At 50.8% G+C, this 16,978-nt stretch overlaps 1 protein-coding gene across 3 annotated transcripts in view; it reads left to right on the top strand.

The window, feature by feature from the left end:
• Positions 1-10,514, top strand: part of ERGIC1 (endoplasmic reticulum-golgi intermediate compartment 1) — a 119,810-nt gene extending 109,296 nt beyond the window's left edge. For all 3 annotated transcript variants that reach the window (XM_003134052.7, XM_085002467.1, XM_085002468.1), the window contains one exon: positions 8,567-10,514. In XM_003134052.7, coding sequence (XP_003134100.4) covers positions 8,567-8,674 — 108 coding nt within the window. In that variant the 3' untranslated portion in view covers positions 8,675-10,514. The remainder of the gene's footprint in view (positions 1-8,566) is intronic.
• Positions 10,515-16,978: the final 6,464 nt, after the last annotated feature.

Here is a 16,978-nt window from a genome sequence, read left to right as displayed (position 1 = left end):
CTCCCTTCTGTGTCCCCAGAGTCCAGCACAAGGCTAGGCCCTGAGGTAGGGGCTCAGAAATATACCAGGGATAGCTGCTTGAAGAAGTGATCGCAGGAGTTCCCGTTGTGGCCCAGTGGGTTAAGAACCTGACTAATATCCATGAGAATGCGGGTTCGATCCCTGGCCTCGCTCAGTGGGTTAAGAATCTGGCGTGGCTGTGACATAGGCCAATGACTGCAGCTCCCATTCGGCCCCTAGCCTAGGAACTTCCATATGCCACAGGTGTGGCCCTAAAAAGCAAAAATTAAAAAGTAAAGAGAAGTGATCACGTATCACATAGCTACACTTATTAAGCATCTCGTAAGTGCCAGGTCTTTTACACAATCATGTGCTTTAACCCTCCCAGGAACCCTCTAAGGTCGATAGTATCATTCCCATTTCATATATATAAATCATCTGAGGCCCAGACAGGTAAAGAAGCGCTTCGAAGATCACACAGCCAGTAAATGGCAAGGCTGGGACGTGACCCCCAAACCTGCCTCTGCCACATCCCTTCCCCCAGCCGACTTGAGAACCTCCATTTCCCAAAACAAAGGCTCTCAAGGATATTCCAGCAGCGGGGCCCCCAGAAGCCATAGAGCCCTTGACAGGACACCGGGGTCATTTGATACAGTGACTTCTATGCTGGGAATCAAATATTATAGCAAGAAACAAGGTGATATTAGCATATGTGATAAAATCTCAGTTGTGCACGTGCAAACCGTAAAAAAAAAAAAAAAAAAAAACAAGCCAACTGTCCACTGAAGCAAAATATAAAGAAGCCATCGGTGCATGCAGGTGGGGACGAGGGCACCCTTCGGGCGGGGGTGGGCTGGTGGTGTGCAAGTTTTCCTGCCCTTGTCCGACTACCTTTCACTCATCTCTTTGGGCACCTGCCAAGACTTTCCTTTGACAAAAGGCAGCAGGTGCCTGGAGTATATAGGGGGCATATAGGATGGTTTAAAAAAAGAAATTGAGAGGAGACAAACTTACAACTGTGAAGGTTTGGGAGTGGTAACAAACCTGACTAGTATGCATGAGGACGCGGGTTTGATCCCTGGCCTCGCTTAGTGCTTTAAGGATCCAGTGTCACTGTGAGCTGTGGTGTAGGTCGCAGATGCAGCTCCAATTGGACCCCTAGCCTGGGAACCTCCATATGCTGAGGGTGTAATCTTCAAAAGACAAAAGGAAAAAAAAAAAAAAACCCAAGATGGTTCTACCTCTGAGAGTGTGTGAGTTGGAGGAAGACCAACTTGGTAGCTGGACTGGCACGACAGCCATTTCAGAGCCTCCATGCTTCTCCTGCTCAGACTTTCCTCAGCAAGTGTCTCTTCTCAGGACTGTGAGCTCCGGGAAGGAGGGCTGGGTCTTAGTCATCTCTGGGCACCAGACCTGGGATAGCATCTGTCCATCTATCCGTCTGTCCGAGCAGGTGATGAGTAGGTGTGAACAGGGAGCCACATGGGGGGCATTCACCTAGGCCCACTCCCCGCGAGACAGGCTCTGTCATCTGAGGAAGAGAGCAGAGCCCCAGTTAGCTGCTCGGTTATCCGGGTCTGGGCATGTGTAAGAAACTCCAGTTCTGATCCTTCTGGACATTTAAGCAAAGCTAGGTCTTCCAGAAGGTTGTGTGCTAAGGACGGATTGCTCCCGCTAAGGTTTTGCAATCGGAATAGAAGCTTCTGGTGCTGGGTTTTCTAAGGCAGCTTCTGAGATGAATGAGGGATATTAGAAGGATGAGGGGAGTTCCCGTCGTGGCGCAGTGGTTAACGAATCCGACTAGGAACCATGAGGTTGCGGGTTCGGTCCCTGCCCTTGCTCAGTGCGTTAACGATCCGGCGTTGCCGTGAGCTGTGGTGTAGGTTGCAGACGCGGCTCGGATCCCACGTTGCTGTGGCTCTGGCATAGGCCGGAGGCTACAGCTCCGATTGGACCCCTAGCCTGGGAACCTTCATATGCTGCGGGAGCGGCCCAAGAAATAGCAAAAAAAAAAGACAAAAAAAAAAAAAAAAAAAAAAAAGAAGGGTGAGGGCTCCGTTTTACAAAGTATACTTATTTGTACAGCCCCACAGCTTCCTACTTCGTAAACTTTCCTGACAGGAACCTCTTACTGCAGGACATTGGATAGGTCAGACTTCACCGAGCTGAGAAAGCCGAGTATAAAGAAGCCAGCTGTGCCTGCAGAGGCCACATCTGCAGGACTGAGGGGAACCCTTCAGGTGGGGGTCGAACAGGGCGGTGGAACTGAAAAAAGCAGGCCCTTTGCTGCCTCCCAGACCTGGGTGCTCATCACCCTCGCCTGCCTGGTTGCTGTGTGACCTTGGACCAGTCAGTCCCTCTCTGAGCCTCTGTGTCCTTGTCTGGGACATGGAGCTCATTTCATTTGCCTTACTTACTTGCAACAATTAATGAGAAGGCAGAAGAAGGTGCCATCTCCGACCTGGTACCTAGTAGGTGCTGAGCTGAGGTGGTTTTTTGTTTGTTTGTTTGTTTGTTTCATTGGGGAAGGAGGGTATTTTGCAGCTGCAGCCACTGTAAAAATGGCAGGGGGAAGGTGTCCACTCCCCTGCAGGCCTTTGGACCGCAGGATGGGAGCAGGGGGTCTGGCAGAGGTGACACCGCTGGGTGGAGACCCCCACACCCTCTCCTCCTCCGCCCCACCCCCACCTCTCCCGGGGCGCCGTCCTCAGCTTCCCCTCCCAGGCCGCCCCCGCCTCTGCCCAGCCACAGCCCGGGTGTTCTCATCCGAGGCTCCAGTCTGTCTGCCGCCGCCGGCCTCCGATGGGCCTCCGATTCATTATTTATTTCCTCATACTGTGCCTTTTCCACAAGCTTTTCAAGCCGTGCTAACAGGATGAGGAAAGTGGATGGACGGTCCCCGGGCACTCACAGGGGCACCTCAGGCAGCGAGACCAGAGGTCATCTGGGGCCTCGGCGTGGACCCCATTTCCCAGATGAGAGAAACTGAGGCTCCAAAAAAAGGGGTCCTCTGGCTTTGCGGGCCTGGGTCGGGTCGCCGTGCTGGGATCCGCCCCCGGGGACGTTTCCTCCAGAGCCCGGTGGAACAACAGAGGGATTCAGGCCTCCAGCCCGTGTGGTTGGAACTTGTCCCCTGCATGTAAGGAATCGAGAGCCCCGCCGGAAATGTCAGGGAAACACCCCCCCTTCTTTTCAAGGTACACAAGCTGACTTCACTCTCCCCCCAGGGGACAGGAACAGAGGGCCATTATGGATGACTCCAGAGGCAGGCAAAGTCATGTGCTTCTCCCAGACTCTCTGGGGCCCGTGTATCGAATTGTCCTTGTCGTCATTTCTGGAGCTGGGGCCACTGACCAGAGTAGGGCTGCACGTGCGGCTGGGGTGGCCCTTCCCCGCTGGCTCAGCAGCCCCGCTCTCCCCTCTGCCACCCCCAGAGGTTGTCCCCCTGCCTTAAAGCCAGGAGACGCAAGAGCATTGGCAGCATGGAGGGACCAAAGGAACAGGCATTCGGGGGGGAGAGGGGGGACACGGACACTTGCACGCAATCCCGCAGCGATCCTTCCCATGTGTAAAAGTTCGGAAACTGGAGTTCCCCATGTGGCTCAGCAGAAACAAATCTGACCAGCATCCACGAGGATGCAGGTTCGATCCCTGGCCTCGCTCTGTGAGTTAAGGATCCGGCGTTGCCGTGAGCTGTGGCATAGGTCGCAGATGCGGCTCGGATCCCGCGCTGCTGTGGCTGTGGTGTAGGCTGGTGTCTTCAGCTCCCATTGGACCCCTAGCCTGGGACCCTCCATACGCTGAGGGTGTGGTTCTAGAAAAAGACAAAAAAAAAGTTAGGAAACTGAGGCTGAGGAGCAGCGGGAGTGGTTCCACCCGACCTGCGTCTCCTCCTCTGCACCCCCAGGTCCCAGCTGACAGCCCTTGGGTGAGTCACCTTTGCCCCCTGCCTGGAACAATTCTACTCCTTTCCTAAGATCCTCCTTCCTTCCTCCTTTGCTTACCTGCTCCTCGTCTGTGCTCACACGCTCCTGTAATTGGTAAATGCGTCCTGAGCCTCCTGTGGATCAGGCACTTCTGCTGTCTTCTCTCCCTGGGGTGTTTAGGACAATGAATGTGTTTAAGTGCTTGAGGCAGAAAATTGGAGAGATTCGAGGTACTCCCTGACTGGCCAACGGCTGGAGACAACCTCCAGCCTGTGGTACTTGGCCCCGGAGGGGTGGTCGTCCTCACAAGCGCCTCGTGGCACTCCCCAGAGGAGACACCCTGTCTGGGCCTCAGGGGCTCCATCTGCAGAATGGGCCCTTCGAGAGCTTAGGACTCAGCAACTGCAAAGAATCTGCCTGTGGGGCCTGGGACACCCTTGCATCCTGTCCTCCCATGAATTGACTTGTCCCCTGCTTGAAGAGCCAGGTAGAGAATGGAAATTGAAACCCGAAGCCCTGCTCTATGGGATAAGCACTGTTTTACCTGTTATTCTTCTTAGAGTGGGTCTCAGAGAGGTTTAGAAAATCTCAGATCTTTGGGAGTTCCCGTGGAGGCTCCGTGGTTAACGAATCCGACCAGGAACCATGAGGATGCGGGTTCGATCCCTGGCCTCGCTCAGTGGGTTAAGGATCCGGCATTTCGGTGAGCTGTGGGTTTAGGTTGCAGACGCTGCTCGGATCCCACGTTGCTGTGGCTGTGGTGTAGGCCGGCAATTAGACCCCTAGCCTGGGAACCTCCATATGCCACGGGAGCGGCCCTAGAAAAGGCAAAAAAAAAAAAAAAAAAAATCTCAGATCTTAGCAACAAAGTTGGAGCCTTCCAGTCAACTGGGAGAGGACATGAAGTTTACTGAGCACCTACTGAATGCCAGGCCCTCCAGAGACATTACCTGCGGTATGACAGTTGGCAAAGGAGGGATGGTTTTCCCATTTTGCAGATGTCCCAGGAGGGCCTTCCCATGTCCAGTGGTAGGAAGTGAAAGCCAGGAATTCCCATTGTGGCGCAGCAGAAACGAATCCGACTAGTATCCCTGAGGAGGCAGGTTCGATCCCTGGCCTGGCTCAGTGGGTTAAGGATCCAGCGTTGTCGTGAGCTGTGGTGTAGGTTGCAGATGCGATTCGGATCTGCATTGCTGTGGCTGTGGCATAGGCCAGCAGCTGCAGCTCCAGTTCGAACCCTAGCTTGGGAACCTCCACAGGCCGCGAGTGCGGCCCTAAAAAGCAAAAAAAAAAAAAACAAACAAAAAAAGTGACAGCCAGGACTCAGCTCCCAAAGGCTTTTTCTGTTGCCACAGCCAGGAAGGCCACTGTGGGCTCCCCAGTCCTCACCTCAAGCCACCTTAGCCTTAGTTGGATAGTAACTCCCTCAATCACGAGCCGCTGCCTGCGGGCTCCCAGAGCCTCAGTTTCCCCACAGCTGTGTGTCCTCTCGTGTACGTCAGTGCACGTGTTGTCCCCTGCTCCGGGCCAGCCCAGTGAAAGGAGGCTTCAGTCTGAGTGCCAGGTGTATGTGAATCACAGGCTCGCTCAGGCTCCAGAGCGTGTCGATGAATATAGATGTGTGTGTGTGTGTGGTTATTTTTTATTTTTTTATTATTTGCTCTATTGCGCTGAAGTCACATTTTCCTATCCTCTGATCCAAGCTCTAAAAGCATTTTGCGGTACAAAATCTCCCATCATCTGATCCACTCTACCAAAATAACCCAGTTCCCCTGCTGTCATCTTCCTTGAACAGTGGGCCTGCGTCATGCTCCGAGGCTGGCGGGGAGAGGCCTTCCCCACTGAGAACACTTCATAATAATCCCCCGTACCCCCCATCCTCCTTGCTCCCTGGAGGGCTGCTCCAGTTTCTGGAGCTGTTATTACTGGAATGCCAGCTGCTGTACTTACTGCCCATCCGTACAGACCTGCTCTGTCTGTCTTGGGCCCCCCAGGCCTCTGCTTAGCTCATCTCGTGGAAATATAATTTTAAAAATAAATGCTGCTTCGATTCGCACTTCCCACTTGCCTCCGCTGAGTCTCCTGGCCTCTTCCATTTGGCACCCGAGGACCCATTAAGGCACTGCTGTCTCCCCGAGACCTCCAGCAGTCTAGTGGCAGTGTCTGGGCAGCCACCTTGCCGGGGGGGCGGGGGGGGGGGCGGTTTCCAAGGTGGCCTCAGGGCCCAAATTGGCTTCTTCTGAATCCTGTGGTCACTTGAGTGTTCCTTAAATGTGGCCCAGGGGAAAGTGTAAGCTCTGGAGGCAGACAGACTGGCTCTGCCACACACTTGCTGCGTGACCTTGGACAAGCTCTTTCTCTCTCTGGGCCCCATAAGTACTTGAAAGAAGAGAGCCCTCCCTCCTAGGCATACAGCGTGGTGGGTGGTATTGGTTTCTATGAATGTCATAAAATGTGTCTTTAGGGGGAAAATAAGTTTGAAGTCTCCTTGTAAATCTTTTATACATTGATTCTCTTATGGCACCCAAAAGCCACTCATAGGTAGGCCAGAAAATTTTGAGTAAAACATAGCATTATTTTAATGGATCACAAGTAGAATCCTGACAACTTCACAGCAAAGTGATTAATTCAATTAGGTGGGCTGTTTCATGCCTGGGAAGCAGCAGAGTGCCATAATAAGAGTTTTGAACTCCTAGGAGTTCCCATTGTGTTTCAGCAGGTTATAGACCTGACTAGTATCTATGAGGACGCAGGTTCAATCCCTGGCCTCTCTCAGTGGGTTAAGGATCTGGCGTTGTTGTGAGCTGTGGTATGGGTTGCAGACACAGTTCGGATCCCGTGTTGCTGTGGCTGTGGTGTAGGCCAGCAGCTGCAGCTCCCACTCAACCCCTAGCTTGGGAACTTCCATATGCCACGGGTGCGGCCCTAAAAAGAAAAAAAAAAAGAGTCTTTTCTGAACTCCTAGAGTTCCCTGGTGGCTCAATGGGTTAAAGATCCAGTGTTGTCACTGCTATGGCTCAGGTTTGATCCCTGGCCCAGGGAACTTCTGCATGCATGGCCAAAAAAAAAAGGTTTTGAATTCCAGTTCAGCCACTAATTGCGGTGGTGCTGACTCAGTGGTTGAGTGTCCCCAAGCCTTAGTGTCCCTCTTCTTAGGTATGAGAATAGGGCTGTCCTCCCTGGAGTTGGCCCAGGGACTCAGTGACGTGGGGGGCATGAAGCATTTCAAACTGCTTCTGTGCGAGTGCTGTCGGTTTTGCTGTAGTTGGTATTATGTGGCAGGAGAGGAGGAAGCACAGACACAGACACGCGGCCGACATTCATTACCATCCCCTGTCGGAGCAGTTCTTCATCGGGGGGCAGCTTTGCCCTCCAGGGGACCTTGCCCTGTTTGGAGACATTCTGGTTGTCACAACAGGGAGGAGAAGGTACGTCTCGCACCTTCTGGATGGAGGCCCAGGACGCTGCTCCCTGTCCTTCAGTGCCCAAGACAGCCCCCGCAGGAAAGAATGTCGTGGTCCCCAAAGTAAATAGTGCCGTGATACAAGCCCTCGAGTAGCACCGCTGCTTTGCGGTGCTTGCCTCAGTTGTGATTTTGCGTGTATCTGTAAGATTCTTTGAGGACGACCCATCCTACTGATACAGCGCAAGCTTCTGAAGGTGAGAGGAGATTTGTGCCTCACTCCAGCCCATCCAGGCCAACTCTGCCTGTTCAGGCAGCACTGGGCCTGGGCTTGTCAGACCCAGGTTCGAGTCCCAGTTGTGCCGCTTCTTGGCTCTATGACCTTGGGCCAGTGACAGTGCCTTTCTGAATTTCCATTGCTGCCTCTGCAAATGGGATTGTAAATATCTGATAAATTTAGAAGCTAAGACCGCTGGCCCCAGGATCATGAGCCAAGACACGCCCGAGTTCAACTCGAAGCTTTGTACTTTACTATGTGACTGTGTTTACCTTAGACTCAGCTTTCTCATCTTTGAAATGAGTCCAATAATCTAACTTTCAGAAGGTTAATAGGGGAATTAAAGGAGCTGATAATGATTTCTTTTTTTTTTTTTTTGTCTTTTCTAGGGCCGCTCCCGCGGCATATGGAGATTCCCAGGCTTAGGGGTCCAGTCGGAGCTGTAGCCACCGGCCTACGCCAGAGCCACAGCAACTAGGGATCCGAGCCAAGTCTGCAACCTACACTACAGCTCACGGCAATGCTGGATCGTCGAGCCACTAAGCAAGGCCAGGGATCGAACCCGCAACCTCATGGTTCCTAGTCGGATTCGCTAACCACTGCACCACGACGGGAACTCCTGATAATGATTTCTATTCTGTTCTATTCTGTTCTATTTATTTTTTGGCCTTGCTCACAACATACAGAAGTTCCTGGGCCAGGGATCAAACTGAGCCACAGCAATGAGAATGCTGGGTCCTTAACCACTGAGCCACCAGGGAACTCCATGATTACTTTTATTATAATTTAAGTCATCATCCAGCAAGTGAGGGTTTGAGCCCTGAGTGTGTTACCACGTGGTGGGATGACGGGGCGGAGCATCTGCACTTGCTGAGCTCATCCTCTGGTGATTTGGGAGGGGTCTGGCCTGGTGCTGCCTCCAGTGCTGACTTCTGACTTCTGACCCGCCCCCCCTTTCAGATCTGTGCCATCATCGGCGGAACCTTCACCGTTGCCGGCATTCTGGACTCATGTATTTTCACAGCCTCAGAGGCCTGGAAGAAGATCCAGCTGGGAAAGATGCATTGACGACCCGCCCGGGCCCGATGGCCGAGGACCCAGGGAGACCGCTCACCCTGCCTCCAGCGCCCTGTCTCCTCCTGCCCTCTCTCTGGCCCAGGATCTGGCTGCGTCCCAAAGTGGGGGTGAGGGGAAGGAGGGGGTGGCTCATGGGTTTGCAGCTACCTCTTTTCCCCATGTTTAACTTTAGCTGAATGACACTGCCTGAAGTCGGGGTGCTCCTTTCTTTCCCTGAGGAGCCCCACGATCAGAGTCGGGCAAGGAAGGCTTGGGGATATTGGGAACCACTCCTGGGACAGCTGCAGTCCCTTCGCTCTTAGGGGAACAGCTCACAATCCACGTCCACCAGCCCTCAGCCAGGCTCTGACAATCTCGCAGCCCCCATCGTTTCAGACGCATTAATCACCTGGTTTCTCCCCTGGGCAACCAACCCACCCACTGACCTGAGCTCCTGACCTTGGACCTGGCTGCCCAAAGGTACCCCCAGCCGGCGCCCACAACAAAGAATGGTACTTCCCAGGCAAGCCCCTGAGATGTGGCGCTGCAGGTGGAGCCCTCGCTCCTCCTCCATCCCTTCCTGCCCAACCTAGAGCCCAGCCTCAAGGCCCTCGCCCCTGCCCCTTCCTTTTTCTCCCCAGAAGCAGATGCCCAGTTGCTGGGCAACAGCTGTGTAGGCTCAAGTCTGCCCACTGGTCACCGGGCACATGGCGAGTTCCCCTTCTTCTCTTCTTCTTGTTCCTCTGAACCCCCTGCCAATGTGCCTCAGCCCCCTACCCCAACACTGTGCTGTGTGGCAACTGCATCGCTTGGTGGAGGGGCTGGCTGTGATGAGGAAGCATCCTTTGAGAACTGGGCATGGCTTGTGCACCTATGTCTGGATGGGACGCATCCTTTTCTGCAACCCTAAAATAAGCATGTCTTGGCCAGGCAGTTGCCATTGCTCCCAAGGGCTTGGGTGGGGGAAGCAAAGCAGACCAGCCCTTCTCCCATCTTAGGACCTGAAGGCAAACAGCTCGTGGGCCTCTCCTGCAGCCCGGTTGCGACCCGCTTGTCCCGCCGAGCTCCCCCATTAGCCGGCCGCACACCAACTCCCTCCTGGTCCCTGGGGCAACTCCGTTGTCTCCCCACTTGCTCATGGATGGGTCCCTACCCCGCTGCTCCCCCTCATCCTTCCCCTGTAGTCCTGAAAGGGAGGGGCAATGGTCCAGGCACAAATTCCACCCCCCCCACCCCCAGGGAATTTTAGTTATGCCCTCCTGTCCCAGGCAAAGGGCCGCCCACCTGTTTCCCATTTATATCAAGATTGTTTGCATACTTTGTAATTAAGGGCACTGTCCAGTGGAATGAGTTTTTAAATTATCTATGTGGATGGCTCAAGTCTCCACCATTTGTAAAATTGTAATTTGGGCTCTAGATTCCAATAAGAAAAGCTTTCCCTTTGGCATATGAGTTGACTAATAGAAGTGTAAACTGCATTTGGTTATTTCTGGTATCTGTGGCCACTCAGATGGATTTTTTTGTTTTGTTTTGTTTTGTTTTGTTTTGGCATTCTGTTCCCCATTTACAGAAAGGAGCCCCTTGGGTGTGTGAAGACATGTGCCTGGAGAGGGTGGGCAGGGCTGGGTGGGGAAATGTGTGGCATGCCCAGGAATTGAAATTCCACTTTTATGCATTAAAAAAAAAAAAAAAAAAAAAAAAACCTCTTGAGGACCTAGGGGGATGTCAGTTTCCTATGGAAGAGACACCTCTGACCCTTTGTTCTTATAAACAAAATCTCAAGGGAAAAAGATGTGTTAGTTCTTTGCCCATTCATTGGGGTCAAATAGATTAAAAGGCTGATTTTCAGAAATACTGCTGCATGTTGCTTTCTGCTTGATTGTGGCCGGGTAGCCTGGAGGCTGGGATCAGAGAATGAAATTTCATTCTCGAGGAGAGAAACTGGGAAACGTGGAAATGAGCTGTGGGCGTGATCCGAAAGCCAGGACCCCTTGGATAGGTCCTTCCTTTATTTTCTTTCTTTCTCTTTTTTCCTTTTTGGAGTTCCCAGGCCAGGAGCTGCCATGAGGATGTGCTGAACCCACTGTGTGGGGCGGGGGATCCAACCTGCATCCCAGCGTTCCAGACACGCCACCGATCCCAGTGTGCCACGGCAGGAACTCCCAGTCCTTCCTTTATTGCATCTGTACGGAATGTTCCTTGTTCTGCTCCTTTCTAGTTGTGTAGCCTCAGGCCAGGTCCTTAACCTCATGGGACTGTTGCAGAAATTAAGTCTATAACATGTACAAGTAAATTATTCTGGATCAGAACAAGGTCGTGTATGCAGTAAAGTGGTCCATGGTTAAGTTTTCTTTCTTCCTCATTCATTCTTTTTCTTTCCTTCCTTCCTTCTTTCCTTCCTTCCTTCCTTCTTTTTTTTTAAATTTGGTAATGCTTTCTTGGATATGACACCAAAGGCACAATCAACAAAAGAAAATTTCACTTCATCAAATTAGAAATTTTTGTGCAACAAAGCACACCATTATCAGAGTAAAAAGGCAACCCACGGAATGGAAGAAAATATTTGCAATTTGCTTACCTGATAGAAGATTACTATGCAGTATATAGGGAGAACTTTTAAATTCCTAAAAAAACAAACTTCAATAAAAAATGGAAGGAGTTCCCTCTGTGTTGCATTGGGTTAAGGAGCCGGCATGGTCTCTGCAGCAGCTCGGGTCACTGCTGAGGCATGGGTTTGATCCCTGACCGGATGCAGTGGCTCGTTCTCTCTTTCACATCCTGTGTGATACTTGTTATTGTGATACCAAGCTAGTGGTCACAGTGTATGCCTAACGGGCAGTCAATGGGCTGTGTTTCCAAACGTGTGTGTCCAGCCATGCTTTCTGCTGTGGTGGTGTGACTTAGTTAACCAATGAAATGTGATTGAAAGATGAAAGCATCTCATAACATTAAGTTAGATATTTTGGAGAGACTTGAAAAAGGTGCATTGCCACCCTCTCCTCGAAATACAAATGCTACTGAATTGAATATGAATAAGACAACTAAAAAGAGTTGGGGGAGGGGGCAGCCCTTGAGGACTCCGCTTTCACCTTGTGGAACCCTGGGCTTGGTTAATGGAAGGACATGCTTTATAGAGGGAAAATGAAGGAGAACTCCAACTGCGGTTTCTCAGTGAAAAGCCTTGCTTCAGGGTCAAAAGATGGGCCAATGTGTTTTAAGCTGACGTAAAGTATTTAAGGTATGTGTGTGTCATTTTTATGAGTTCCTCCTTGACCCAAATCCTTTCAGTTTTTTGGTAAGAGGATTTCTCAATCAGAAACGGGGGAGGGGGCATTTGCAGCTGCAAGAGAGGTGAAGTCCTAGAGGAGCTTGGGTGAGGACCTGCTGAGCCCCCACTGCCTGGGGTGTGGGTGGGGACTGTGAAGCTTGCGAAGAAGTGGGGGTGTAGCAGTGGGGCTCCTGAGTGGCACCTTTAGTGGCACTTTGAGTTTCGTCACTAAATGGGACAAATTTATGTCTGGTTCTTGCCTGAAACAAAGACACACGTTTTCTCAACAGGGCAGGCCCTTGGTGGTCCCAAACCCTTCTTAAGAAGCTGGTTCCTGGAGTTCCCGTTTTGTCTTAATAGGTTAAGAAACTGACTACGAACCATGAGGATGCAGGATGGATCCCTGGCCTTTGCTCAGTGAGTTAAAGGATCCAGCATGGCCGTGAGCTGCAGTGTAGGTCTCAGACGCAGCTCGGATCAGGAGTTGCTGTGGCTGTGGCGTGGGCTGGCAGCTACAGCTCCAATTTGATCCCTAGCCTGGGAACCTCCATATGTCACGGGTGTGGCCCTAAAAAGCAAAATAGAATAGAGTCGAGTCGAATAGAATAGAATAGAATAGAATAGAATAGAATAGAAAAGAAATAAAGAAGCTGGTTCCTTAGCTGCCACAGCAGATAGATGCCCATAGTCTAGGAATGTGAGGGGGCCTGTGGGGAACATTCACCCAAGATCCTCCTCTTCCCCCACCCCCCCGCCCCTGCAGCAGTTGTCTTTTGCCAGTTGTGTGGTGATGATGTCATGCACTTTATTCTGACCAAAATAAGTTATTTTTATCTCAACTCTTGTAGTAATAGCTATTGAAGGTTGGGCATTCTCCACGTGCCAGGCAAGGAGTGATTGTTCAGGCCTTGTCTCTCTTAATCCTCACAGCCATCCTACAAGGTGGCTGTTACCTCCTTTTTAGGAAGGAGAAAACAAGAGATTTAGCAGTTTAGTCACACAGCTAGCAAGTGGAGAAGATGGCATTCAAACCCACATCAACCTGACTCCAAGGTTATGCAGCCTCGTATGGCTCTGCCATATGCCACACAATCACCTCCTCTGTGTCAAAAGCATAAACTTACCATCCCCCGTGGGGCGTGGCGTGGGGATTGAAAGTAGTGAGGGTATTTTACTTTGTTTTCTTCCTTTAAGTTTTTAATTTTAATTTTTTGTCGTTGTTGGCTTTTTAGGGCCGCACCCACAGCATACGGAAGTTCCCAGGTTAAGGGTTGAGTCAAAGCTACATCTGCCGGCGTACACCACAGCCACAGCAACACAGGATCTGAGCCACGTCTGTGACCTACACCACAGCTCATGGCAATGCCAGATCCTTAACCCACTGAGCAAGGCCAGGGATCGAACCTGCATCCTCATGGATACTAGCCGGATTGATTACCACTGAGCCAATACTGGAACTCCTTCCTTTTAAACAGCCTCTAAAGGAAAGCTGAGTTGAACATTAGGGACATTATTTGTTTGTTTGTTTTTCTTTTTTTTTTCTTTTTATGGCCGCACCAGCGGCATATGGAAGTTCCCAGGCTAGGCTTGAATCGGAGCTGGAGCCTACACCACAGCCACAGCAATGTGGGATCCTTAACCCACTGAGTGAGGCCAGGGATCAAACCCACATCCTCACAAACAATATGTCAGGTTCTGAACCTGCTGAGCCACAACAGGAACTCCCCATTGGGGATCTTCTTAAACGAAAATTGAAAACACTTACAACATGATTTTAATTATACAAATAACACATGCTCATAGCCCCACTGGAGGAAAAAAGAGCAAAAAGGGAAAAAAAGGAAAATTAAAGTCATTCATAATCCCCCTGAGCAGGAATCATCAGTTAATAGTTTAGTGATATTCTTCCATAAACAAAATGGAAACATACTGTTAATATTATTCCATAGTTTACTTTTTTTCTCATGCAACAGACACCTTTCTACGTTCATCACAGTGGATCTCCTCATTATCTTTATTGGCTGCAAGATTAAGATAGCTGTAGTGAGTATCTAATGATGGATCACATTCAGCTTCTGTTCCCCTCTTTTGGAACCTGTTTTCTCACCTGCAAGTGGGACAATTCCAAGGGTCATTTACCAGATTAGATAAGGTACCGTTTGTAAAGCTGTTAGCACAATGTCTGGCAGTATATGCTCAGCCTCATACAACTAGCCAATATTATTCACTCATTTAATAAGTAATATTTTCTACCATTTGTTAAGTGCTGACTTTGTGCCAGACATTGTGCTGAGGGGTCACGGAACCCTGACACTAAACCGATGAGGTAAATACTCTCATTATTCCTATTTTGCAGATGAGGAAAGTGAGTGACCAAGAGGCTAAAAATCTCATCCCAAGCTCCAAAGCCAGGAAACGGTGGAGATTCAAACCCAGGCGTTCTCAATCGAGGGCTCTCATACTTCCTCACATCACCCTCTAACTCAGAGACATCAAAATCGTCCCCAACATTATCTGTGCCAGCTCCTGGGGCTTCTACACCAGCCCCTGGGCATGTTTCCCAGATGAGCATGAGGTGGGATGGTAGCCAACGCCCCTAAGTCTTCATTAGAATGACAGAACTCGGAGTTCCCGTCGTGGCGCAGTGGTTAACGAATCCGACTAGGAACCATGAGGTTGCGGGTTGCTCAGTGGGTTAACAACGATCCCTGCCCTTGCTCAGTGGGTTAATGATCCAGCGTTGCCGTGAGCTGTGGTGTAGGTTGCAGACGCGGCTCGGATCCCGCGTTGCTGTGGCTCTGGCGTAGGCTGGAGGTTAAGCTCCGATTCGACCCCTAGCCTGGGAACCTCCATACATATGCCGCGGGAGCGGCCCAAAGAAATAGCAAAAAGACAAAAAAAAAAAAAAAAAAAAAAAAAGAATGACAGAACTCCAGGCTCTTGTCGTCTTCTCTGGTGATGTCACTGTACCTGTCTGACATTTCCGGAGCCACAAGGGGTGGGGCTGAAGAAACACCTCCCTACCCTGGTTGTCTGCCCTCACGTGGTTGCCTTCACCAGCAAGGCTCTGCACTCCTGGGGAGCAGGGACCGGATTTCACGCCTCCCCAGATCTCTTTGATCTCTCTGTACCTGTGGCTCCATGTAGGTACCAAATAAATGGTGGATAAATTAAGGAGCAAACAGATGAATGTGTGAGTAAATGATTAGTTGAATGACTTCATGAATGAGGGTGATAGAGGAGTGATGAATGAACATAGAAGGAGCCAGTGAGACAGTGAATGAATGAATGCATGCATGAATGAACACATTTTATCAAGGGGCTTGTGTCTGCTGAGCACTGTAAGGGATGCTCAGACAAGAAATCTCTTGACTGTTATGTGCACTCGGGTAAAACAGCATTTGCTCCTGCCTCACCCATGGGAAGTGACTTCCTTTCCACCCCTGCCCCAGCTTTACTGAGATAAAATTGACCTATAACATTGTGGAAGTTTAAGGTGTACATGTTAATTTAATACAGTCACATATTTCCTAACGGCTGCCCAGTCTCCTGCAGACAGCCCAGGTGTAGCCATCTCCCACCCCCGCCCCAGTCTGAAGGTCAGAGGGCTCCAACACTGACTTCAGAGGGTCTGGAAGGAAACCTAAAAGCAGCACGTCCAGAGATCAAGCCAGATGCCCTTGTCGATCATGGATCATGAGTAGGAGTAAATGCTGGTCTTTCACCATTTCATCACCATATGTCAGGGAACACTCAAACTGGGAGAGAACAGGGGACCCGCCTGAGTCTGGCAAGGCATCCCCTCCTCTGAATTTCAGGATGCCCATCTGTTAACTGAGCACCACAAATCCTTTTATCTGGCATCTGGCGCAAAGTAGGTGCTAAATAGATATAAACGGAATGAATGAATCAATTCCTTCAATGAATCAATCACTGAGCCTCCTGCACAGCGGAGCCTGGACTGGAGACCTTTCGCTTTCAAGGGCCGCGCACAGGGAATCTCAGCTCTCAGAGGCCTCCGGTGCTCTGCGTTGTCTTCCGCGGGGCGACGCCAGGCGGGGACAAGGACCGCAGGACAGAGTGGGTGGGGCAGTGACGACCAATCCGCAGGCGCGCTGGGCCGCGGAGCACCGGCGGCACTAGCCGGCTCTTACAGACTTTCAGGGAGTTACTAGCCGGCTCTTACAGACTTTCAGGGAGTTAAAAAAGGAGAGAGTACAACCCGAGCTTCAGTTTGCATGACGCATCGCACGTGTTTACACTAAACAAGGAAAGCTTACAGTTGGCGTCATTGGGAGTTAAAGGCAAAAGTCTGACTCTGGTGAAGTCTGGTGAGGTCTGGCCTCAGGGCTGACCTGGAGCAAGCCCCATACAGAGGCCTCTGCTCTCAGGAGGAATAATTGCTGGCTGTAATTGAGCGCTGTGTGCCAGTGTTCTAAACACATTAAACGGTGTAATTCATTTAGTCCTCATATCAACTCTATGAGACAGCCACTAAGATCATCCCGGTTTCACAGATAAGGAAACGGGTTCAGAAACGTGGAGTCAATTCCCCAAGGACAGGCAACATGAAGAGGCACTTGGGTCCAAGTCTCACTCTACAGCCCTGGCTCTTATAAATGGGCTTAAAAACTGGGGCGGGAGGGGGGCAGTTTTTGCAAATCCAAGTGATTGTGTCGCAATGACCCTCAAATATTGGTGCGCCTCAAAAATCTTTGGTGAGGAGCAGTGCTTGCTTTAAATTCAGGGTCTGTGACCCTGACCCAACACTGTCTGGTTTTGTAGGGCTGTGGTGGAACACGATAATCTGCATTTTGAAGACGTTTCTCAGTGATTTAGAAGCAATTCAGGAATTCCCCTCATGGTTCAGCGGAAGTGAATCTGACTAGGAACCACGAGGTTGTGGGTTCGGTCCCCGGCCCCGCTCAGCGGGTTAAGGATCTGGCGTTACGGTGAGCTGTGGTGTAGGTCGAAGACGTGGCTCGGATTCGTGGCTGTGGTGTAGGCCTGGCAGCTGTAACTCCGATTAGACCCCTAGCCTGGTAACT

The sequence above is a fragment of the Sus scrofa genome, chromosome 16 (assembly GCF_054392235.1).
Source record: "Sus scrofa isolate SSC_HxYL_T2T_F1_AM1 chromosome 16, Sscrofa_HxYL_maternal_Yorkshire_Landrace_v2.0, whole genome shotgun sequence".
NCBI lineage: Eukaryota > Metazoa > Chordata > Mammalia > Artiodactyla > Suidae > Sus > Sus scrofa.
This window is presented reverse-complemented; position numbering and strand designations above follow the sequence as displayed.